At 47.3% G+C, this 26,452-nt stretch overlaps 1 protein-coding gene across 5 annotated transcripts in view; it reads right to left on the bottom strand.

Moving 5' to 3' along the window:
* The window catches only part of sema3b (sema domain, immunoglobulin domain (Ig), short basic domain, secreted, (semaphorin) 3B), a 295,901-nt gene that overhangs the window by 67,506 nt on the left and 201,943 nt on the right, over positions 1-26,452 (bottom strand). For all 5 annotated transcript variants that reach the window (XM_080218758.1, XM_080218765.1, XM_080218779.1 and 2 more), the window contains 2 exons: positions 14,680-14,834; positions 5,602-5,664 (listed from right to left, as the gene is read on the bottom strand). In XM_080218758.1, coding sequence (XP_080074884.1) covers positions 5,602-5,664; positions 14,680-14,834 — 218 coding nt within the window. The remainder of the gene's footprint in view (positions 1-5,601; positions 5,665-14,679; positions 14,835-26,452) is intronic.

Below are 26,452 nucleotides of genomic sequence, written 5' to 3' on the forward strand. Positions count from 1 at the left end.
ATTCCAACATCTCTCCCCCTGAACTTTCTGCCCTTCACTCCCTCAGGTCCAACCCTGACATTGTCATCAAACCTGCCGACAAAGTGGGTGCTCTTGTGCTGACCTCTACCCCGCAGAGGCAAAGATACTTCCTCCTACCTCCCCCTGGACCATGACCGCACCACTGAACATCAAGCCATTATCTCCAACACCGTCGCCGACTCATCTGTCCACAGCTTACAGCTTCTCTGCCGTTCTGTGGACAGTTTTTGGCAGTCTTTTCCCCTGGTTTCTGTGGCTATGACTCATCTTTCATTCCCTCACCCTGCAGTATAAATATCGCCCACTTTCTATGCCTTTTAGCTTTGACAAAGGGTCCTCTGGACTCAAAAGGTCAGCTCTTTTCTCTCCTTACAGATGCTGCCAGACCTGCTGAGATTTTCCAGCATTTTCTCTTCCAGATCCCAGCAGTAATTTACTTTTATCCGGCCATTGTCTTGTTCTCGTAGTATTTGCATCATATAATAAGAGTAAGGCCACTCAGTGTGAAGCACATTCACAATCTTTGCTTCATATTTGACTGGAAGATTAGTGCTCAAATACATAACCGAGCTATCACCAACTTTCAGCTCCGTAACACTGCCCGCCTGCCTCCTCCCCTGCCTCAGCTCATGTTTTACTGAAACCCCCATCTATGCCACTGTTACCTCTAGACTTAACTATTCCAACAATCTCCTGGCTAATCTCCAATCTTCCACCCTCCCTCAACCTGAGCTTATTGAAAACACCGTTTACCCTCACTGGTGCCAAGTTCCATTCAATCACCAGCCCTGTACTCAATGACCTGTACTGGCTGGTTTAAAACTGGCCTCCCTGTTTTCAAACTCCTCCATAGCCTCCCCGCTCCCAACCTGCCTGGACGGGTGCAGCGGAGGTTTGAGTGGAGCATATTGTCACTGGACTAGAGAGGATAATTCCCAACAACACTCAAGAAGCTTGACGCCATCCAGAACAAAGCAGCCCCCTTCATTGGCACCAAATCTACAAACATCCACTCCCTCCAACACCATAGCAGCAGTGTGTACCATCTACAAGATGCACTGCAGCAATTCACCAAAGATCCTTAGACCTTCCAAACCCACAACCACTTCCATCTAGAAGGACAAGGGCAGCAGATACTTGGGAATGCCACCACCTGCAAGTTCCCCTCCAAGCCCCTCACCATCCTGACTTGGAAATATATCGCCGTTCCTTCACAGTTGCTGGAATTCCCTCCCTAACCGCATTGTGGGTCAACCCACAGCATCTGGACTGCAGCGATTCAAGAAGGCAGCTCACCACCACTTTCTCTATGGATGGGCAACAAATGCTGGCCAGCCAGCGACGCCCATGTCCCACAAATTAAAAAAAAGATTGTCATCGCATCCAGCCCTCCAATCCACTGAGATCTCTGCATTGCTCTAATTCTGGCCTCTTGCACATCCTGGTTGAATTTGCTCCACCTTTGGTGGCCTCAGCTGCCAAGTCCAAAACCTTTGGCAAATTGTCCTAAAAGTTCTTTGGCAAAAGCAGGGAATGTTTGGTCTGGCAGCATCTATGGAGAGAGAAGCTGAGTTAACCTTTTGAGAGGTGACTCTTTACAGAATTCTTCTACTAACTCTATGTGGCAGAGTGTTACCTTTAGTTTGATAATGCTTCCGTGAGGCATCCTGGGACACTTTACTGACTTAAAGGTGCTATATAAATGCAAGTTTTGTTGTTATTGTTGCGGCACTGTTGGACCTTGGTGCGAACTGCCGATATAACTTGTCCAAGTACACCCTCCTCCCATAGACCAGTCCTCTTTTCTCAGCAGAACACGAGATGTTAACAGAGGTTGGCTCTTACATGCATCTCTGAAATGGTCTAGAAGGCCGTTGAGTTCAAGGGCAATTAGTGATGGGCAACAAATGCTGTCCCAGCCAGCAACACCCTCATCCAAATAATAAATAAAACCCTTCTATTCCTTTCGCCCTCATGCTTATCATCTACATCACTCAGCTTAACCTCCCTGTGTTTGTGAGTTCCTCATTCTAACCACTCTTCTGGATTTACAAGATCTCATGTTAGAACGACAGAAAAGTTACAGTGCAGAAGGAAGCCATTCAGCCCATCTGGTCCAGGCCAGCCCAAAGACACCCAGCTGCCCTTCCTAATCCTAGTTTCTTGCACTCAGGTGCAGATCCAGGTACTTTTTCCAAAGAGTTTTGGGTCTTTGCCTCCAGCACCAACTCAGTAAGAAGCCTCACAACACCGGGTTAAAGTCCAACAGGTTTATTTGGAATCACGAGCTTTCGGAGCGCTGCTCCTTCATCAGGTGAGTGGAGGTAGGTTCACAACACGGTATATATAGACAAAGATACAATTGCAAGATAATTACTGATTGGAATGTGAATCTTTACAGGTAATCAAGTCTTCACAGGTATGAACAGTGTGTCTGGGGAGGGGGATAAGGAGTGTGAATTGTCTCAAGCCAGGACAGTTATTAGGATTTTGCAAACCCAGGGGTTACAGGTAGTGTGACATGAACCCAAGATCCCAGTTAAGGCCGTCCTCATGCATGCAGAATTTGGCTTGAGGACAGCCTCAATCAGGATGGCCACGTGACACAGTGGTTAGCACTGCTGCCTCACAGCGCCAGGGACCAGGATTCGATTCCCGGCTCAGGTCACTGTCTGTGTGGTGTCTGCACGCTCTCCCTGCGTCTGCATGGATTTCCTCCCGGTGCTCCAGTTTCCTCCCACAGTCCAAAGATGTACGGGTTAGGTTGATTGGCCATCCTAAAAAAAAATGCCCCTTAGTGTCCTGGGTTGCATAGGTTAGAGGGATTGGTGGGTAAAATATGTAGGGATATTGGGGTAGGGCCTGGGTGGGATTGTGTTCGGTGCAGACTCGATGGGCCGAAGGGCCTCTCTGCACTGTAGGGATCTATGATCTATGATCTATGTGTAGGTTATGTTGATTGGCCATGCAAATTGCCCCTTAGTGCCGGGGGTGTGTAGGTTAGAGGGATTAGCAGGGTAAATATGTGGGGTTATAGGGATAGAGTCAGGGTGGGATTGCCGTCGAAAAACTGCAGCAGGCGACGGTGCAGAGGGACCTCGGGGTCCTTGTGCATGAGTCGCAAAAACCCAGCCTGCAGGTGCAGCAGGTGGTCAGGAAGGCGAATGGGATGCTGGCCTTCATAGCGAGGGGGATTGAATATAACAGTAGGGAGGTCTTGCTGCAACTGTACAGGGCACTGGTGAGGCCGCAGCTGGAGTACTGTGTGCAGTTTTGGTCGCCGCACTTACGCGAGGATATTTTGGCCTTGGAGGGAGTGCAGAGGAGGTTTACTAGGCTGATACCGGAGTTGAGGGGGTTGAACTATGCGGAGAGGCTGAATAAACGAGGCTTGTACTCGTTAGAGTTTAGAAGAATGAGGGGAGATCTCAATGAGACATATAAGATGATGAATGGGATGGATAGGATAGAGGTGGAGAGACTCTTCCCGCTCAGAAAGGACAGTAGGACTAGAGGGCACAGCCTCCAGATAAAGGGGGGGACGGTTTAGAACAGAGTTGAGGAGGAACTTCTTGACTCAAAGGGTGGTGAATCTCTGGAATTCTTTGCCCATTGAAGTGGTGGAGACTGCCTCGCTAAATATATTTAAGACGCGGGTTGATGGGTTTTTGATAAGAGAGGGGATTAAGGGTTATGGGGAGAGGGCGGGAATGTGGAACTGAGACACGACAGATCAGCCATGATCTTATTGAATGGCGGGGCAGGCTCGAGGGGCTAGATGGCCTACTCCTGCTCCTATTTCTTATGTTCTTATGTTCTGTCGGTGCAGATTCAATGGACTGAATGGCCTCCTTCTGCACTGTAGGGTTTCTATGATTCTATGAATTCAATATCTTTCTCACCATGTATTGTTCCAAATGCCTTTTGAATGTTGTTAATGTTTGCCAGTGTCTGTGCTGCTGGCACCTGGGCACTGTATCGATGCCAGCCAAGGTGCCACTCCCCATCCGTCTGCACAATGTGACAAGCAGTCCATTCCTGAAGTTGGTGGTGTCATTCCCCAGTCGCTCCACTGTCGCTACGCGCACGAGTGCGCATGAGCAGCTGTCCCGTGTACACTCCTCCCCGAAGCCCAGCCTGCTCCATATCAAGGCATGAGCTCATTGCCCAGGATTTCAGACTAACCCCCTCACCACAACCCCAAGTGTAATATCTAGCAGGTGGTGCATCGCAGAACAAGCAGAGAATGTGCAAGTTACCACATTCAGCTGCGCAGAACTCAAAGCTCCGAGGCATTCGGTTGTGCCTGAATGTCTGAACCGAGCCAAGTGAGACTTGCTACTCAGCACAGCTCAGCCCAGGGATAGTGTTACACCAAGGCAAACACATTAACTTCTTTGTAACTTTTTGAGGTCACGTTATATAAGAATTATCTAAAGCTTGCAAAAACAAGTTGGCAAGGGGATCGACATTCCAGGATCTGGGATGTCATGGGTTTTGATTAAGGTGCAGAGCGAAGGAACAGAATGGGTTTGACAAACAAGCCCCATGAGCTGTGCCTCAGCGGCTAACAGGTTGACCGTCACCATCAGTCAGAAGGTCGTGGGTTCAAGTCCCACTCCAGAGGAAGTGAATGCATTGAAATCCGGGGTCACAAATCTGCAGCCAATCAGAGTCAACTTGCCAACCAATCAGCACCCTTTACTCCTGCAGCGTAATTTGTCGAGATTGTTTGAAATTTGACATTCTTGCACTTGTCCTGATGAGTGCAAGTTGCAAAACTTTGGTGACCTGTCTCTTTTTCTCGCAACATTCAAGTCCGTAAAGACGTACCTTGCTTGTTGGCCCTGAAGAGTCACTTTAGTATTTACGGGGGGGTGGGGGGGTGCGTGCGTGAAGAATTGGTGCCCAGCCTGTGAGGAACCTTAAACTCTCGCTGTCATCAACCCACGCAGACTGCTCACCGGAACTGCTCCGAATTGGAGCGTGATCTGTTTCGCAACGCGGCAAGCCACCCGCTGATGACAGATTGTGAGTTGGCAAAAATAGTGGGAGGCAACGGATGGCTAATATTCCAGCTTCCAAACGCCTCCGGAATGTACTTCACATCCAACCCAAATAAAAGAAATTGTGAACTGACAGACAATTGACACAGTTCTCAGGTATAGATACAGGTTCCAATCAGATCTCAAAAGGCACAGAGTCCAGGTCACTTTCCAGCTTTGGCTGAGCTTGTCAGCTTGTGAGTGACATTCATTTCTCATTCTCTCCTTCCCCCCTACATACTCTATGAACGGTATGCTTTTTCTGTATAGCGTGCAAGAAACAATACTGTATCCCAATACATGTGACAACAATGGATCAGATAATTTTGGGTATATAGATTGTGTTCGATAGCTTGAGAGAGCAGAGCTGTGGGTACGGAGGAAGCACGTTGGGGATTGAGGGCGAGATGGTGGTGTGGGAAAGAAAGGAAGAGAAGTCCTTTCCAAACAGGATGCAAAACAGCCCCGACTGATCACGCTAACCACTGACTGTCCATCGTGCAGAGCTTCGAGACAATAACGTAGCCTCACTTACGTGTAAGTCTTTGCCTGCCCAGTTGCACTCCTCTCTCCATTCCACAGGCGCTGGCCAGTAAATCTGTAAGATAGACAACAACCATGGTGAGTTCAACAGGACAGGAACATGTGGGACTGCCAGGGCTTGTATCCTCGCCCACAGATCTGTGGCCAAATGCTTCTAACAATGGCCTGGCAACGCAATTAAACTGAACTGAACTTAGAATTACAGGAGCACTTGGGCAACAGAGAATTAATCCTTGAAGGAACATTCAAATGCAGCAATAGGCTCACTCGTCTCTACTATTGCAGTGTGCGTGTGTGTGTGCATGTGTGTATAAGAACGTCTCACTGATAACTTCAATCCAAGCACAGTACATACAGGATGGTATCTGGTGTTACATGGTTCACACCTATCACACTATTGTTAAGAAAGCCGACCAAAGCCTCTACTCTCTCAGAAGACTAAGGAAATTTGGCACGTCCGCTACAATTCTCACCAACTTTTACAGATGCACCATAGAAAGCATTCTTGCTGGTTGTATCACAGCTTGGTATGGCTCCTGCTCTGCCCAAGACTGCAAGGAACTACAAAGGGTCGTAAACGAAGCCCAGTCCATTATGCAAAACCCGTCTCCCATCCATTGACACTGTCTACACTTACCGCTGCCTCGGAAAAGCAGTCAACATAATTAAGGACCCCACACACTTCCACATTCTCTGTTCCACGTTCTTCAATTGGGAAAAAGATACAAAAGTCTGAGGTCATGTACCAACCGAGTCAAGAACAGCTTCTTCCCTGCTGCCATCAGACTTTTGAATGGACTTACCTTGCATTAAGTTGATCTTTCTCTATACCCTAGCTATGACTGCAACACTACATTCTGCAGTCTCTCCTTTCCTTCTCTATGAACAATAAGCTTCGTCTATATGGTGCGCAAAAAACAATACTTTTCATTGTATACTAATAAATGTGGCAATAATAAATCAAATCAAACCAAACATTTTGGTGTGGCCACCTACACTGATACCCTATAAACCAGGTAGGAACATTAGAAACAGCAGAAGGTCATTCAAACCCTTGAAGATATATGGCCTGGAGATGAGGAGTTACAGATTAACCTCACCATGTCTTGAGGCGTAAACATTGTCTGATTTTAAGAAGAAATTAGATAGAGCTCTTAGGGCTAAAGGGATCAAAATCCTGGAAGGCAGCTCACCACAACCTTCTCAAGGACAACTAGGGATGGTCAATAAATGCTGGCCAGCCAGCGATGCCCAAGTCCCATGAATGAATGAATCAAGGGATATGGTGGGGAAAGGAGAGATCGGGATATTGAATTTGATAATCAGCCATGATCACAATGAATGGCAGAGCAGACTCGAAGGGCCGAATGGCCTACTCCTGCTTCTAGTTTCAATGAATCCTCATATATTAAGTGGGTTAGGCAAGGTTGCTCATTGAGAAAGCAGCATTGCCCCATGACTTTCAATGGACAGTTTAGCTTTTGACCTTTGTGTAAAGGTCATGGCCTCCTTGAAGAAGGGTCCTGCTCAGAGCTGGCAGGGCTCCTGTCTGATTAACCCGTAGAATCTGTAATGAGGCTGCTTTATACAGTGTCGGGAGGATGGGCTGCAATAATTTTGTGACTAACAAAAACGACTCATGGTCGTAAAAAGAACAAAAGGCACTGGCATTTATATAGCACCCGTCACGACCTCGCAAGATCACTGAAATGTAGTCCCTGCAGTTAAGCAGGAAAACGCAGCAACGAACATTGTGATAAGCAAGATCCCACAAACAGCAGTGAGACAATGACCAGAGAATCTGCCTCCAGCTCAATTAGTTGAGGGATCAATATTGATCAGGGCCACCAAGGAGCACTCCTCTTCTCTGGAGAGTGCCCTGGGCTTCTTTTGATTTTGACTTGATTGACTATTGGCACATATATTAACATACAGTGAAAAGTATTGTTTCTTGCCCGCTACACAGACAAAGCATATCATTCATAGAGAAGGAGAGAGTGCAGAATGCAGTGCTACAGTCATAGCTAGGGTGTAGAGAAAGATCAACTTAATGCAAGGTAGGTTCATTCAAAAATCTGATGGCAGCAGGGAAGAAGCTGTTCTTGAGTCGGTTGCTACGTGACCTCAGGCTTTTGTATCTTTTTCCCGATGGAAGAGACAATGTCTGGGATGCATAGGGTCCTTAATTATACTGGCTGCTTTGCCGAGGCAGCGGGAAGTTTAGACAGAGTCAATGGTGGGGAGGCTGGTTTGAGTGATAGGTTGGGTACATTCATGACCTTTTGTAGTTCTGCCGTTTTATGTCCACTGTAGACAGAAAATAGAGCTTCAGTTTAAACATCACCCGAAAGGCACTCCCTCAATGCCAACACTGGACTGCGGGCCTTGGGTTAGATGCTGACATTAGCTGGAGGGAAGTTCAGACCCATGACGCATCCAACATCCAAGGTAAGAGTGCTACCAACTGAGTCACAACTGAAACCGCTACTCAATCCACTCAGCCCAGTTAATCAGTCATTACAATGAGCTGGGAACTAAGCCACACAGAACAGCATTACATAATAAACCCATGGGACTGTATTAATTCACTAAACATTTTCTACTTTGGTGCAGTGATGATAAAGTGTATCAGTAAAAAGGCTGCTGGCAAGGGTACAGGTTTCACAGAACAATTACTGACTCAAAGCTGAAATTGGCAACAAATCTGCTTTGAGAGAGTTTGCTCTGATCCTAGTATCTTCTGTCAAAATACATGAGGTCACGGCTGATGAGAGCAGCCATCTGGATTACTAACCCAGCGAATGATGAAACAACCTTCCCGGCAATAAAGGAAGCGACCTCCTCCAGCCCTCCAACCCACCCTCGAGACTTCTCCCAGACGTGCATCCTATAGGTTGGCCACGGCAGACAGGCTCCACGATCCCCAAGAGGCAAAGGATCTCGAGAGGTGAAGTCGTGTCGACCACGGCTTAGCCAGTGGCACTGTGGTGGCGGGTTCAAATCCCCCTTCAGGGACTTGACAATGATATCTTCAGACTTGGGGGTCAGCTTCCACACAGATGTTGGTCCCAACCTTTCGGTCACCCCACCCCCTCATTTAACATCCCAGTCCTGCCTCAGTCACAATTCTCACAAAACACTCGGAAGACATCATTTTTAGGGCGGCACAGTGGTTAGCACTGCTGCTTCACGTCGCCTGGGGCCCAGGTTCGATTCCAGCTTCTGGTCACTGTCTGTGTGGAGTTTGTACATTCTCCCCGTGTCTGCGTGGGTTTTCTCCGGTTTCCTCCCACAGTCCAAAAACGTGCGGCTCAGGGAGATTGACCATGGTAGAATTTTTGGCTGGAATTTTATCACCTGCCGCGGGAATCGGAGCGGGCGAGGGAAGGACAGTGGAAATATCTTTTCCCCTTCGGTGGGAATTTTACCGTTTCGGGATGAGCGAGGCTGTAAAATCCCGCCCTTCAGAGTCCCAAGATGTGAAGGTTACAGGGAGTAGCGGGATAAATATGTAGGGTTATGGGGATATGGTGGGGGGAAGAGGGTCTGGGTGGGATGATCTGTCAGAGAGTTGGGACAGACTTGCTGGGCCGATTGGCCGCCTTCTGCACTATAGGGATTCGATGATCATTTGTAAAGGGATGGACAATACATGTTGAGCCAGGCAGCGGTGACCACATTCTCTGAATCATTGTTTTAAAAGGCTAAGGGATAACCTTACAGATGTCGTCACAATGTTGAAAGGTTTAGACTGAGAGGCACAGGAGTGACTGCTTCCTCCAGTGGGGAAAAGCATGATTAGAGGTCATCAGTATAATACAGACCCTGAGAAATCCAGTCGGGAATTCAGAGAACAAGAGTGCTGAGAATGTGGAACTCGCTGCAACAGAAAGCAACTTCTTCACCCAGACACTAGTGAGCCTGTGGAATTCGCTATCACAGCTAACAACTGAAGCCAAAACATTGTATGTTTTCAAGAAACAGTTAGATATAGTTGTTGGGATGAAGGAGATCAAAGGGCGGCACAGTAGCACAGTGGTTAGCACTGCTGCCTTACAATGCCAGGTTCGATTTCCAGCTTGGGTCACAATTTGTATGGAGTTTGCATGTTCTCCCCATGTCTGCGTGGGGTTTCCTCCGGGTGCCCCAGTTTCCTCCCACACTCCAAAGATGTGTGGGTTAGGTGGATTGGCCATGCTAAATTCCCCCTTCATGTTAGGGGGACCAGCTTGGGTAAATGCATGGGGTTATGGGGATAGGGTCTGGATGGGATTGTGGTCAGTGCAGACTTGATGGGCCAAATGGCCTCCTCCTGCACTATAGGATTCTATGATATGGGCAGGGGGGAAGGGGGATCAGGCTATTGAATTGGATGATCAACCACGACCACAACAAATGGCGGAGCCAGCTCGAAGGGCTGAATGGCCTCTCCTGCTCTGATTTTCTACGTAAATTGGGAATACAGTTGCAGATGAGGGAGAAGGGAATGGATAGTTAGGATGGTAGATTCAGATGAGAAAAATTGGAAGGGAAGCGGTTTGCGTGCAGTATAAACACTGCCATGAACTGCTTGAGTCAAGTAGGCTGTTTCTGTGTCTTTGTCTTGTGTAATTCCACAGATCCCGGACACAAACTCTGTTCCCTCCCGATTCGTCCTGTCAGGAATGAAACAGAATGTCTGTACCCTCAGTGTTCCAGCCGACAGTGAACTGAACTTCCCGATCTGCTCAAAAGGGAGCTTACCTACAGCTCTGTAACATTGATGTAGCCCTTTCACTGCCTCTGAAAGTCCCCTTAAAACCCAACTCTTTGTCTGAGCTTTTTAACCATCTGCCCTCAAATTGCCTTCTGCAGCTCCATGTCAAATCTTGTGAGAAGACTGCCATGATGCGGTTTGTGTGTGTGTGTGTGCGTGGTGTGTGTGTGTGTGTGTGTGTGTTTGTGTGGGGGGTACGGTGGGAGGTTCTGCTTTGAAATATTTTGTGATACCTTGCTTAACCTGAAGCCAAAAAGAGACACAAGGACAGGAATCACAGAATGCCTACAGTGCAGGAGGAGGCCATTCAGCCCATCGAGTCTGCACCGACCACAATCCCACCCAGGCCCTATTCCCGTAACCCCACATATTTACCCTGCTAATCTCCCTGACGCTTGGGTCAAATTTAGCAATCAACCTAACCCCCGCATCTTCCGGACTGTGGGACGAAAGCGGAGCACCCGGAGGAAACCCACACAGACACGGGGAGAATGTGCAAAGTCCGCACAGACAGTGGCCCGAGACGGGAATCGAACCTGGGTCTTTGGCGCTGTGAGGAGCAGTGTTAACCACTGTGCCACCTCGCTGTTTCCAGCGAAGATAAAACACAGACAGGGGTGGAGAAGGGGGGGTTGCAGAGGAGAGAGAGAAAGCAAATCTTGAAAAAAATTAAATCAGAGAGCGATAGACCAAAAGAGTAAAATTAAATGAGCGAGAGAGAAAGAGGGAATGAGAAAGGGAAGGGGTGTTTAAATTCTGCACAGAATCTGTTGAAATGTTGCCTGGTACCAGCTCTGACCTCCACACAGATAGCGCGGCCAGCCCTAGCGTCAGGCGATTGCGATACAGGCTGTGGTCCATCAGCACCACTTTAATTAGGAGAGGAATGCAACCTCATTCATCAGGCTGGGCGCTGGGTGAGACGTCAGGTCCTCAGCCCCTGTGAGTCGGCAGTTAATTAGAGAGAGCGAGGGAGGGGATATCGGTGAAATGTTGAGCTGATGGAACGGTAGCACAATATTCCGCCCGGGAGACTGCAGGGGAGGGGAAGTGGGAGTCGGCTCACCACTTAGGATCAGGAGGAGGGGAGAACGCCAGTCATGATGCTTTATTGGAATTCCTCCCTCTCCCTCCCTCCGGAATATCGACATCGTACAGCCTCGAACCACAGTGACAGGCGGTGGGTTAATTAACTGCAATTGAGGCCTGTTCCTTGTTACAGTTCTGGCTGCCATTTTGGACAAAAAGGAACACCAAGAACTCGTCAAATTTAAATGGATGTGCTTTTAGAAAAGGAAAGCGTCGCGTTCTCCTTCAAACTCTTCCTGCCACGCGGTGTAGTGCGATATTGGGTTGGATTGCCCACCCCACCCTGGGCCAGGAATGCTGGCTCCCCGTATCCGTCCTAGTGCTGAGTTATTCCTGGGGAAGTGTATCTGGGGTGAGGGGATGGGTGTTATTTCAGACCAATTAAAGGGGGCCAAATAGGTGTTTTCAGTCAGCCTCCAGGCCTGGTAAGCTTTTTTTTGAATTAATTTATGGGACGTGGGCATAGCTAGGCCCAAATTATTCCCAATTTCAGAGGTTATTTGAGAGTCAACCACATTGCTGTGGCTCTGTAGGCCACACATTTCCTTCCCTAAAGGGACATTAGTGAACCAGATGGGTTTTTTTTTTCCTAACAGTTTCATGGTCATCTTAATTCCAGGTATTCATGGAATTCAAATTCCACCATCTACCATAGCGGGATTCGAAACTGGGATCTGACCCCCAGATCTTGCCCTAGATAACTAGTCCAGTGATAATACCACTGTGCCACCACCTCACTGCTCTTCCCCCTATTAGAGCTCGCACCTCCATCTGGCTACCTAGATGCAGGAGCAGCTAGAGGCTGTCAATAGACCCCTATCTCCCTCCCCCCACCCCCACATACCAGTGGCCTGCCTGAAAAAAAAATATTTTTAACATATGATTTGAAAAATGTGGAAGCACTGTCCCTCTTGCTCACCCCCGCCCCCCTCCTGCTCGCCCTCCCTCCTGCTCGCCCTCCCTCCTGCTCGCCCTCCTCCTAACTTTCGAGTTTGGAAGGCCTTTAATTGACATTCCAACCTCGTGAGCCCACACATCATCCTTAGTTGGAGGCCAAACCAGACCCCAGGTCAATTAAGGGGCACCCCCGTGTCAAAATCATGAGTGCCTGTTTCCCCCCTACCACCCCATCCCACACCCTGCACCCCCCCCCATCTCAACCCCGGGGAGAGGGGTTCAACATCTGGACACAGATTCTGCTTCCTGTGGCTGGAGGAAAGATTCAGCCCACAGAACGGCTCCCTGGGTCAGTGACTAGTCTCCGCCTACATGGCTGACTTGTAGAGATGCCTCGTGTAGAGTAGAGAGAATAAAACATCAGGGTCATTAGTTCGTAAGATATAGGAGCAGAATTAGGCCATTTGGCCCATTGAACCTGCTCCGCCATTCGATCATGGCTGATATGCTCCTCATCCCCATTTTCCTGCCTTCTCCCCACAACCCTTCAACCCATTACCAATTAAAAATCTGTCTAACTCCTCCTTGAATTTACTCACTGTCTCAGCATCCACTGCACTTTGGGGAGCAAATTCCACAGATTCACAACCCTTTAAATTTGCTACCCCTTATCCTAAGACTATGGCCTCTCATCCCAGAATGTCCCACAAGAGGAAGTATTCGCTCCACGTCTATTTTATCCATACCTTTCATCATCTTGTATACCTCAATTTGATCTTCCCTCGTTCTTCTAAATTCCAGAGAGTATGGGCCTAAACTGTTCAATCTCTCCCAGCCTTCGCCCAGGAATTCTGATGGACGTAAGTGTGTGATAATGATCAGCGAGGAAAGGATTGGTGATCGAGCTGTCAAAATTATCCTGGTGAAGGAGTCAGTCTGGCCTAATGATACCGCTCTCACTCCCAGGTCAAAAGGAAGGGGTTTCAAATTCCCTTTCCGTGAATAATCTGGCCAAAAATGCCAGGGCATTACTGAGAGAGTATGAGAGAGAGCAAGAGAGAGAGAGAGCGTGAGAGAGAGAACAAGAAAGAACGAGAGCAAGGGAGAGTGTGAGGAAGAGCAAGAGAGAGAGAGAATGAAAGCAAGAGTGAGAGAACAAGAGAGTGAGAGAACAAGAGAGTGAGAGAACAAGAGAGTGAGAGAGAGTAATGGAGAAAGCAAGAAAGAGAGCAAGGGAGAGAACAAGAGGGAGCGAGAGCAAGGGGGAGTGTGAGGAAGAGCAAGAGAGAGTGAGAGAATGACAGCGAGGGTGAGAGAACGAGAAAGAGTGATGGAGAGAGCAAGAGAGAGAGGAAGAGAGAGAATAAGAGAGTAAGTGACAGAGAGAGTGAATGGGTGAAAGAAAGAGAGTGGGCAAGTAAGAGAAAGAGTGAGCGAGTGAGAGAAAGAGTGAGCGAAAGATTGAGTGAGTGAAAGATAGCAAAAGAGTGAAAGATGAATTGAGAGAGTGAATGATAGAGTGAGAAAGCAAATGATAGAGAGAAAATGAGGGAGAACAAGAGAGAGAGTGAGGGACAGAGTGAGAAAAAACAAGAGGGAGTGAGAATGAGAGTGAGGGAGAGAGGGAGAGTGGGGGAGACTAAGAGAGAAAGAGTGAAGAGAGAGAGTGAGGAAGAGCGAGAGAGAACACTTCATATTTCAGGAAAGCTGTTCCAACCGAGGGCCTGTCATGGTTGGTGTAGATTACTTGGCAACTTTCTTTTTAAAAAGAGCAGGAAGTTCTGCCGAATTCCTGAGCAATAATTCTTCCTCAAACACCACCACCAAAGACTGGGTGACGAGTCATTCTTCTCATTGGTGTTTCGGGTGTCATGCTAAATACAGACTGGTTACTGCACATCAGAACAGTGCACGGCTGAAACACTTCCATTGATGTGAAGCACTTAAGAATATACACCGAGGAAATAATGAGGTAATCTATCATCCCACTTCCTTTTTTCTTATTGGGGGCAGATGCCCATCGATCTAAATGCCAAGAAAAATCAAAAGTGGCTTCAACTGAGCAGCGAATAAAAGGGAAAAGGGTTGCGGGGAAGTTGACAGATTTTTTAAACAGATTTCCCCAGAAGCTGAATAAAACCTCTTGAGCTCTTCTACCAACATGTGTTGGAGGTTTCACTTCCCCTTTGGAATTTCACGTTGGCTCCTTCACCTCCCTAATTGCAAAATAAATCTTCAACTCATTCATCAGCATCCCTCAGAAGGTCAGCTTGCTAAGTGGTTAAGCCGGCGGACTTGCCAGATATAGTCCATGTGAGTCATAGTCACCTTCTTGTCATGTTTGCTGATGTTCTCCAGGTTGAGGGCGATAAGGTAATTCTTTGACCCGACAAATAATTTGCCTCTCTCTTCATCCAGCAGCAGAGTGTTGTAGCAGCATGAGTAATTCAGCTGGTACGTAATGGCACCTCGGGAAACCAGATCTGAAAAGACAAACGCATGGGGTCAACTTTCTCCCTCAAATTAGCTTCACATACCAAAACCTAATTAACCAACGTACTAACTGTTTTGCACCCCATTTTAGCTGTCTAAACGTTTATTTTAAAAAACAAAATTGTACCCGTCATTGCTACTACCTCTGGCAGCTTGTTCCAGACACTCAAAGTCCTAATTAAGAACCCCATGCACCCCGGACATTCTCTCTTCCATCTCCTTCCGTCAGGAAAAAGATACAGAAGTCTGAGGTCACGTACCAACCAATTTAAGAACAGCTTCTTCCCTGCTGTTATCAGACTTTTGAATGGACTTACCTTGCATTAAGTTGATCTTTCTCTACATCCTAGCCATGACTGTAACACTACATTCTGCACTCTCTTCTTTCCTTCTCTATGAACAGTATGCTTTGTCTATACAGCGCGCGAGAAATAATACTTTTCACTGTATGTTATTACCTGTGAGAATAATAAATCAAATCAAACCAAATCAAATCCTCTGTGTGAAAAAATTGCCCTTCTTGGACCCTTTTGTATCTCTCCCCTCTCACCTACGCTCTCTAGTTTTAGACTCCCCTACCTTTTGGAAACAATATAGACTATCTACCAATCTACGCTTCTCGTTATTTTATAGAGCTTCTAATGCGAATATGTCCCTCCTTAAGTAAGGTGTCTAAGACAGTGGCTCCCAATCTTTTAGATGTCACGGCACACCTCTATACTGCAAAAACATTTTGAGACACACCTCACTATATTCTCTGATCTGCCCTCTAAAATAGTGTGCGGAAAGTTCTGACCTGACGAAGGAACACCGTTTCCGAAAGCTTGTGGGTTTACTATCAAATAAACTGGTTGGGCTTTAACCTGGTGTTGTGAGACTTCTCACTGTGTTTACCCCAGTCCAACGCCTGCATCTCCACATCACAACTTCCCACACTGTCAGGTAGATGACAGTGCTGTAACCACACTGGAACAACCTTAGCCTGGGGGGACAGCTACTTCTGTCCTGAGTACTATAACCAGGGTGCTGTCAGGTTTTGCTGTATCCAGTGCCTTCAGCCACTTCTCGACATCACGGGAATAAAATCAAAATTGGCAGAAGACAGACATCTATGGTGACTGGTGAGTCGGTGAATACTGGCAGTGGGATGAGATGCACTATTCGCTCATTTAAGGACCTCAATTAGTGATGGGGCAGGACTGTCATCTACAAACTTTCCCATCACTGACATGTGCAAGACAGAGATGGGAAGGTGGCAAGGTCCCTTATTTGCCACCCTCACACCTGACTAAAGGTTAGAATCATAGAACCTTACAGTACAGAAAGAGGCCCTTCGGCCCATCGAGTCTGCACCGACCACAATCCCAACCAGGCCCTACCCCCATATCCCTACACATTTTACTCACTAACCTACGCATCTCAGGACTCCAAGGGGCAATTTTAAGCATGGCCAATCAACCTAACCCACACACACATCTTTGGACTGTGGGAGGAAACCGGAGCACCTGGAGGAAACCCACGCAGACACGAGGAGAATGTGCAAACTCCGCACAGACAGTGACCCGAGCCAGGAATCGAACCCAGGACCCTGGAGCTGTGAAGCAGCAGTGCTAACCCACTGTGCTACCGTGCCGCCCACAGGGCAAAAAGGTTCCCCACCTCCAGCAAATACGCTCATGGGAGAGGGAATTAAACACCACCCGGTCGCTCTTTATTTATCCTGTCAGCGCCCTTCATGGTCGGAAATATTTCACTAAGCCTCCCCTTAGCGTTCTTGGTCAAAAAGGGAACTATTTCAGCTTCTTCAGTCTCTCTGAAGTCCCTGGTAGCATTCTGGACCAACCCCTCCTGGTTGTGTTTTACACATCATTCACATAATATGCCTGGAACAGCGAGTAATTTACCATTCACCTTTGAACCAACAAAATGTGAGGCTGGTGACCTTGTACTGGGAAGCCTCCCTATCCTGCCTTCAGTGATCCTTCCCTACAGTAGCAATTCATGTTCACTGCTATCCTGGGACTCTGGTTCCCAGTAACAGTAATCCTATAGCGCCCAGCCCACGGAAGCTATTTGCTGTGAAAACTTAGAGCTTTATAATAAATTGGAAATGTTTACAAAAAATAATAGCCAAGTCATCCAAGAGAAACCTCTCCACAATTCATTTTTTAAAGAACTTCACACAAGCTTAAATTTCACATTTATTCCCATCAAACAGTGTTTCAGTGCTACATGAGCAACTGGGTAATTTAGACTAAAAAGTGCTCTGCACGAGAGAGACTGCAAGTGGAGGGTTGATATCCCCTTTATGATTTGGAAATTTCAAAGTGCAAGAGCGACTTATGGATAATCCACTTCCGTACGACAGGTTCATTCCTTTATTCGATATATCCCTTAAAAAGAGGGGTTAGTATCTCAGGAATTACAAACCATTCCTGCACTATCCTATACCATGTGGCTATAGCCAGTAGAAAACTGAAATAATATATACAAATCGAATATTTTTTTTTGCTAATGATGGAGGGTTCTTTGGAAAGGATTCAGAATGTCACTTATTTGTCTACTTGGCACTGATCGAGATGATGGGATGTGCTATGTTTTATATATTATATCATAGAATAGAATCATTGAATCTCAAGGATGCAGTAGGAGGCCATTCAGCCCATCTATCCTGCACCAACAACAGCCCCACCCAGACCCTTTCCCCATTAGCCCACACATTTACCTTGCCAGTCCCCCCTAATACTAACACTGGATCTCTACCACTTTGCGAGGGTCCAACAACGGAAATCTCTGTTGATCTCGGAGGGGGATTTTCGGTTTCACCCGAGTGAGGCAATAAAATCCTGTGCAAAGGGGCAATTTAGCATTGCTAATCCACCTAACCTGCACATCTTTGGAGGAAACCGGAGCACCCAGAGGAAACCCACGCAGACACGGGGAGAACATGCAGTCTCCACACAGACACCCCAAGCTGGAATTGAACCTGGGTCCCTGGCGCTGTGAGGCAGCAGTGCTAACCAATGTGCCACTATATATATAGTACCTACAAGATCAGTGTCTGTGTTCCAAGATGCAGGGAAGTGAGACCAGAGGGTAGAAAGGGGAGAGATGGAGGGAAGAAAGTGGATGATTTGCAGTTTGCACTCATTTCAACAGCTCATCTCTCGAGTTCCCATTGACGGGGACAGCACGGTGGCACAGTGGTTAACGCTCAGCGCCAATGACTGGGGTTCGATTCCCAGCACATTCTCCCCTGTCTGTGTGGGTTTCCTCCGGGTGCTCCGGTTTCCTCCCACAGTCCAAAAGACGTGCTGGTTAGGTGCATCGACCATACTAAATTCTCCCTCAGTGTACCCAAACGGGTGCTGGGAGTGTGGCGACTAGGGGATTTTCACAGTAACTTCATTGCAGCGTTAACGTAAGCCCACTTGTGACTAATAAATAAACTTTAACTTTATTATTTGGAGTCACAAGTCATTCACAGGATTTACAGGTACGGAACAGGAGGTTGGGAAGTAAAAAGAATAAAGAAAGACTTGTATTTGTATCACATTTTCACGACCAGTAGACATCTTTACAGCCAACAAAGTTGTTTTGAGATGGAGCTACTGTTGTAATGTAGGAAACATGGAAATCCAGCAAATCCCTGAAGCAGCAATATGATAAAGGACATCGGGGAGAACTACCCTGCCCGTCTCCAAATAAAGCCTTGGCTGCTTCTACACCCACTCGAGATGGGATCTCCCTTAAATGTCTCATCTGAAAGACAGCGGGTGGGATTTTCTGGCTGTTCCTGTTGATAGGATCTTCCAGCACCACCGACGGTGACTCCCATCACCACCCCCTCCCGTCTCCCCCCCCCCGCCCCGACCACGAGATCCCCAGTGGCAGAGGGTGTGAGCAACAGGAAAATCCCTTTGACAGTGGCCGGACCAGGTGGTCCCACCACCACCACCACTCAATGGTGAGCTGCCCCCATCACTAAACTAAAAGATTCCCCACCCAGTATCTCCGACAGTGCAGCACTCCCTTGGCACTGCATTACAGAGCGTTCCCCTTGTTTTTTTGTGCTCAAACACGGGAAACTGGTGTTCTGCGCGGTTATCTTTTTCGTGTCAACATGATCCACAAGATAAACTTCAGACCATTTACTGGCCCAACTGATGTCTAGGCTAAAGAATCATGGAATAGTTCTGTGTTTTATGCCTCGGAGATATGCAGAGGTGACACACCCCAAATCATGGGTGGAATTTTGCCCTCCCGCCTGCTATGGGAATCGTAGCAGGCAGGACACGGACTATGCACAGGTCCCATGACCTTGGGAACAATTTCCCGGACAAGCACAGCCGATAAATCCTACCCCATGACTCTGCAAGAGGCGTTTAGTTTTAAAATGTTTACTCCCATACTTACAGCAGCTTGCCTACAATTTGGTTTCTCTATCCAACCACACCCTGGTTTAACTAAGCAGAGAACAACGAACAGTTACCAGATAAATATGGCCAAACAGTAAACAACTGAACAATTGACTACAGTAAATAATTCCCCATAGCCAGAAGCTATTCAACTCATTGAGTCTTTCAAAGGGCAATCCAGCCAGTCCCATTTCCTCCCCTAACCTGGAAATCACACAGTCCCTGCAGTGCAGAAGGAGGCCATTCGACCCATCGTGTCTGCACTCACTCTCTAAAAAAGTACCTTTTTAAGCCCCTATCCTCATCCCATCCTATCCCCGTAAACCCATGCGTTTAGCATGGCCAATCCACCTAACCTACACATCTTTGGACTGTGCGAGGAAAGCAGTTCGCCCAGAGGAAACCCACGCAGACACAGGCAGAATGTGCAAACTCCACACCGATAGTGAACCATGGCCTGAATTGAACCCGGGTCCCTAGCACAGTGAGGCAGCAGTACTAACCAGACACACACTATTCTACCCTCTTCCGTCGGGAAAAAGATGCAAAAGTCTTGAGATCGCGTACCAATCGACTCAAGAACGGTGGCTCAGTGGTTGGCACTGCTGCCTCACAGCGCCAGGGACCTGGGTTCGATTCTGTGGACTCCACACAGTCACCCATGCTGGGAATCGAACCCGGGTCCCTGATGCTGTGAGGTAGCTGTGAAAACCATCCTGGAACCCATTTTTAAAGGCCATTCTCACTCAGATAAACAGGCAGGTTATCCAACATGTGCATCATAATGAATGGAATAGTATGATTCGCACCATCATTGCCCTGCGTGGCAAACAAACAGTGGCTAAATATTAAGGGCAATTTACAACTCTATTGGCTTTAGATATTCACGGAAAACTTTAACCATCTGCTCCAAACTATGCTGGCGTAGTTCCAGTTCAGGTTAACACGAAGGCAATAACATAAACAGCATGAACCCTCTGACTGCTGTGTTTAAGTGGCCTGCATTCTAAAGCCAGTGGGATGTACCTATAAAGAGTCCGTGATTTAAACACACCAGAAAGACAACTGTCTGAAGATTTCACAGTTTGAGGATAAGGGGCTAAACCAATTAGGACTGAGGTGAGGAGAAATTTCTTCACCCAGAGGTGCTGAATGCGTGGAATTCAACACCACAGAAAGTCATTGGGGCCAAAACATTGCGTGATTTCAAGAAGAAATTAGATATAGCTCCTGGGGCTAAAGGGATTTAAAAGAAAATCTGTCCACCATTTACAAGGTACGTGTTAGGAGAATGATTAAATACTCTCCCTTTGCCTGGATGGGTGCAGCTCCAATAATACTCAAAAAGTTCAACACCATCCAGGACAAAGTAGCCCATTTGACTGGCACCCCATCCCCAAACATTCACTCCCTCCACCACCGACGCTCAGTGGCAGCAGTGTGTACCATCTACAAAATGTACTGCAAGAACTCAGCATGGGTCCTTAGGCAGCACCTTCCAAACCCATGTCCTCTACTAGCTAGAAGGACAAGGGCGGGAGATGGATGGGACAACTTGGAACCAACTCTCTGCCTTTCTTTGGTCAGATTTCATCCTTTGAATATCTTTAAAGCAGAAATAGATAGACTCTAGAAAAGCAAGGGGATCATAGGTTATTGGGGTGGGCAAGAATGTGCAGTTGAGATTAAAATTAGATCGGCCATAACCTTATTGAGTGGCGGAGCAAGCTGAGTGATCTACTCCTGTGTCTAATTCTTTCACTGCAGCAACACCCCAAGCCTTCTTCAGCAGCGTGTTCCAAAGCAATGATAGTTACCACCTGGAAGGACAAAGGGTAGCTGATACCTGGAAACACCACCTGCAAGTTCCCCTCCATGTCAGTCACCACCCTGACTTGGAAACGTATTACTGTTCCTTCACTGTCCCTGGATCAAAATCCTGGAACTCCCTCCCGAATGACACTGTGGGTGGACCCACGCCAGATGATCTGCAGCGGTTCAAGAAGGCAGCTCACCACCATCATTTCTGGGTGGCACAGTGGTTGGCACTGCAACCTCACAGTGCCAGGGAGCCAGGTTCAATTCCGGCCTTGGGTCACCGCAGGTGCGGAGTCTGCACATTCTCCCCGTGTCTGTGTGGGTTCCCTCCGGGTGCTCCGCTTTTCTCCCACAGTTCAAAGATGTGCGGGTTAGGTTGATTGGCCATACTAAATTGACCCTAGTGTCAGGGAGATTAGCTAGGATAAATCTCCCTGGGCAGCACGGTAGCACAGTGGTTAGCACTGCTGCTTCACAGCTCCAGGGACCTGGGTTCGATTCCTGGCTCAGGTCACTGTCTGGGTGGAGTTTGCACATTCTCCTTGTGTCTGCGTGGGTTTCCTCTGGGTACTCTGGCTTCCTCCCACAGTCCAAAGATGTGCAGGTTAGGTTGATTGGCCATGCTAAGAAATTGCCCCTTAGTGTCCAGGGACACGTAGGTTAGGGATGAGTGGGTATAATATGTAGGGATATGGGGATAGGGCCTAGGTGGGATTGTGTTCGGTGCAGACTCGATGGGCCGAAGGTCCTCTTTCTGCACTGTAGGGTTCTATGATTCTAATATGTGGGGTTATGGGAAATAGGACCTGGGTGGGATTGTGGTAGATGCAGATCGATGGGCCGAATAGCCTCCTTCTGCACTGTAGGGACTCTATGACAATGAGGGATGAGCAACAAATGCTGGCCTAGCCAGCGATTCTCAGATCCCACAGATGAATAAAGAGATAAATGATAGCACAACCTTCATGTAAGCAAGCACTGGATCTTGGTGTAATGCAGCAATATCTGTACTGGGCTATCATATTAGCATTAAATAACACACTCATTCACAGCCTGGTGTTCACCTGAGTACCTGAGGGAGAGGATATGTTATAAACCGCAAGAGTATCCTGAGTGCTCTCATTAGTGCCACGCAACACTGAACCTGATCACGGGTTCCCTTCAGAAATGTTGAACTGAAATCTTTATTTCATTCACTCTTATCAATGTGATGGATTCTTCGCAACTGAGTAAGTACCAAGTTAACCCTGTGCAATGGATTCCTGAGCTACACAATCGCCTTTTTATCTCCGGAGCAAAGATTCTAGCCGGCCAATCGCGAAACCATGCCTATGTAAATAAACACCAGCCGTCTCCCCGGTAACCACGAGGTACTGATATGTGTTGAGAACCTTCCAGTGTCAATCAATAGGTTTCTCTTTTCTTAAAAGTTTTCTGTTAAAAAAACATGCCATTTCTTTGAAATGGAAAATATTCAGCCTTTCGCCTCAAGTAGTCCCAGTGCACAGGTCAAGGTTGCCATCTTGGGTTGGGCGTAAGCATGGGGCCTTCTTCAAATGACCTTCCACCTTTCCATCCCCCGCCCTGCCACCTCTGATCATTGGCCACCCCTCACCTAACACCAATAGGAGTTTGATTTGATTTATTATTGTCACATGTATTAGTACACCGTGACAAGTATTGTTTCTTGCATATTATACAGACAATGCACACCGTTCATAGAGAAGAAAAGGAGACAGTGCAGAATGTAGCATTACAGTCAGAGTTAGGATGTAGAGAAAGATCAGCTTAATACGAGATAGGTCCATTCAAAAATCTGACGGCAGCAGGGGAGAAGCTGTTCTTGAGTCGGTTGGTACGTGATTCAGACTTTTGTATCTTTTTCCCAATGGAAGAGAGAATGTCCGGGGTGCGTGGGGTCCTTGGATATGCTGGCTGCTTTGCCGAGGCAGCAGCAAGTATAGACAGAGTCTACGGATGGGAGTCTGGTTTGCATGATGGATTGGGCTACATTCACGACCCTTTGTAGTTTCTTGTGATCTTGGTCACAGCAGGAGCCATCCCAAGCTGTGATACATCCGGAAGGGATGCTTTCCATGGTGCATCTGTAAAAATTGGAGATAGTCGTAGCGGACATGCCAAATTTTCTTAGTGGAGGCGATGGTGGGTTTTCTTAACAATAGCGTCAGCTGTGGAGGGATGACATGACTTAAAGCCCTTGATATTGTTCCCCAATCTAACTCTACCAAATGTTTCCATTGCCTCACACTTCTGCTGCTGGCTGAAGCAATGGGAAGTCACCAGCAACTTTTGCATTTTTTTTTACACGGTTTTGCAGCAGTTTAGGAGCAGCCTTTGTGTTTTAAACATGGTTTTCAATCTGTTCCCGTCATTATTTCACCAGCTATGGGCGGACATCAACTGCCCTTCAAAGCTTCCATACAAACACAGGCGCAGAGAAACACAGCCCTGTGTTGTTCGCCAGCTTCCTAGTCTAGAGCTCTGAATGGCTTCCCTTTCATAAAAGCGCTCTCACGTTCCCACAGTGGCCTGTTCTCTTAGGCTTCTTTCATCTGACAGGGTAATTAGCATGTTTGTCAGCCCAATTAAGCGGCAAGAAAGGTCAATTAAAACTGATCTAATTATGGGCAAGGGGATTACCCCATTCAGAGGCTCACAGACCACTTCACACAGAAAGAGAAGGCTACATAACTATTTTTACACCTCTTTCTACACTCAGTACTCAAGTAGGGATTACGTTGCATTTCCGTGTGTTTAATCTCCTTTGGGGCGTAAACGCACAGCTGTGTTTTTGGTCCCCTCCTCCAACTTTCTCCTTCCCTTTTGAAACAGGGCTTGCATTTATGCAGCACCATCCCACGATCACTGGATGCCTACAAAGAGCACTAGAGCTAATTAAACACTTGCTGGGTTGGTTTCGTTGGTAGTAAACTCACAAGCTTGAGGTTTCCCTCTTCGTCAAGTGAATGAAGAGTTCTGGCCTCAGACAGAGCAAATAGCAGCACAGCTGACGAAGAGGGAAACCGCGAAAGCTTGTGAGTTTACTATCAAATAAATCGGTTGGACTTAAACCTGGTGTTGTCAGGCCTCAGTCTGACCCCAGTCCAACGCCGGCATCGCCACATCTTGGTTTCGTTGGAGCAGACAAGACTGAAGGGTGACCTGATCGAGGTGTACAAGATTATGAGGGGCATGGACAAAGTGGATAAGGAGTAGCTGTTCCCCTGAGTTGAAGGGTCAGTCATGAGGGGTCATAGGTGCAAGGTGAGGGGCAGGAGGTTTAGGGGGGGGATGTGAGGAAAACTTTTTCACCCAGAGGCCGGCGGTCTGGAATGCGCTGCCTGGGAGGCGGGTTGCCTCACATCCTTTAAAAAGTATCTGGATGAGCACGTGACACGTCATTGCATCCAAGGCTATGGGCCAATGGGATTAGGTGGGAGATCAGGTGTTTCTCACGGGTCGGTATAGACTCGATGGGCCGAAGGCACTGTATGATTCTATGGAGCGTAGTCACATTTGTGGGTTGATTTATCAGTACATCCTTCCAAAGATGCCTGACGATAGGTGGTAAGAGTGGGAGAGATTCCTGGTCAACCATATTGCAGAAAGCTATGGCAAACCACTGCAATAATCACGGACCAATCCAATGGAAAACCATGGTCACCAATAACCTCTTAGAGCCATGGCTACCATAAGACTATAAGATAAATGTAATAAGTCCTCGGAGGCAGAAGCCTCTTCACCAAAATCCCTTTATTTGCACATCTGACAACAGCAGAGTGCTTTCACATGGCAGCCTACACTCAGAGTCCCAGAGGAACTGACACGCCTGGTTAAATACAAAGCAAGGGGCTCCCTATTGGCCCATCAATTTGACTCTTAACCAGGGAGTTCATTTTCTAACAGGTCCACCTCGATTGCCTGATTAAAGTCGTTACAATATCGGAGCAGAATTAGGCCGTTTGGCCCATCAAATCTGCTCCACCATCCAATCATGGCTGCTAAGTTTCTTAACCCCATTCTCCTGCTTTTTCCCACAAGCCACAATGTCATAATGACTAGCTAACGTTTTAGCGATGGAAATCAGATACACCACATCCACAGGTTCCCCATTGTCCACTGCGCATGTAATGTTCTCAAAGAATTCCACCAAATTAGTCAAACGTGACCCTTCCCTTCATAAACCCATGCTGCGTCATAACAATGGGACAATTTATATCCAGAGGTCACACTATTTCTTCCTTGATGATAGATTCAAGCATTTTCCCTACTACAGAAGTTAAGCTAACCGGCCTATAGTTACTCGCCTTTCGTCTGCCTCCTTTTTAAACAGTTTTCCAATCTGCGGGGCCTACCGCAGAGTCCAGCGACTTCTGGTAAATCACCCACTAGTGCATTTGCTATTTCTCTGGCCGTCTCTTTTAGTACCCTGGGATGCATTCCATCAGGACCAGGGGATTTGTCTACCTTTAGCCCCATTAATTTGCCCAACACGACCTCTTTCGCGATAATGATAGTTTCTCGGTCCTCACCTGCCGTAGCCTTCCTGTCATCAATTTTTGGCATGTCCCATAAATGAATAAACAAAAAAGGACCTTTAGATTCAGCACTCTGATCAGGGGTGTCCTCCATTTCCTGTGTGAGCTTTTCTTTCCTTCATTCATGGGAGATGGGCAACACTAGCTGGCCAGCATTTACTGCCCATCAAGCGGTTATTGGATAGGCACATGGAGCACACCAGAATGATTTGGATGTAGCTCGGCACAACATCGAGGGCCTGTACTGTGCTGTACTGTTCTACGTTCTATCTCTAGTTGTCCAATGGACAGTTGAGAGTCAACCACATGGCCCTGGAGTCACATGTCGGCCAGACCAGGTCAGGACGGTAGATTTCCTTCCCCAAAGGACATTAGTGAACCAGATGGATTTTTCTGACAATTAACAACATGGTCATCAGTGGATTCTTAAAATTCCAGACACTTTTTATTGAATTCCGCCGTCTGCCGTGGCGAGATTCGAATCCGGATTCCCAGAACATTAGTTGAGTTTCTGGATTAATAGCTTAGCAATAATACCACTAGACCATCACTTCCTCCTCTGTCTACATCAGTGACAATAAACGCAATCCACCTATTTTCAGGAAGACTGCAAGCAATTTCTGCTTTTAATACCATTTATTTTTCACAAAAGTTAGGGGAATCACAGCTGGGATAGATGATAACTGTTGCAGGAAGCGTCTGCACGCCAAAGGGATATTCTCAGCTGATGTCACTCTAGCTGCATCTGTTCCATTGCTTTCACGAGGAAATTGAGGATGTACAGAGCCCAGTCGGGAATTCATTGCAAAACTG

The sequence above is a fragment of the Carcharhinus amblyrhynchos genome, chromosome 3 (assembly GCF_965287045.1).
Source record: "Carcharhinus amblyrhynchos chromosome 3, sCarAmb.v2.hapA, whole genome shotgun sequence".
NCBI classification, from domain to species: Eukaryota; Metazoa; Chordata; class Chondrichthyes; order Carcharhiniformes; family Carcharhinidae; genus Carcharhinus; species Carcharhinus amblyrhynchos.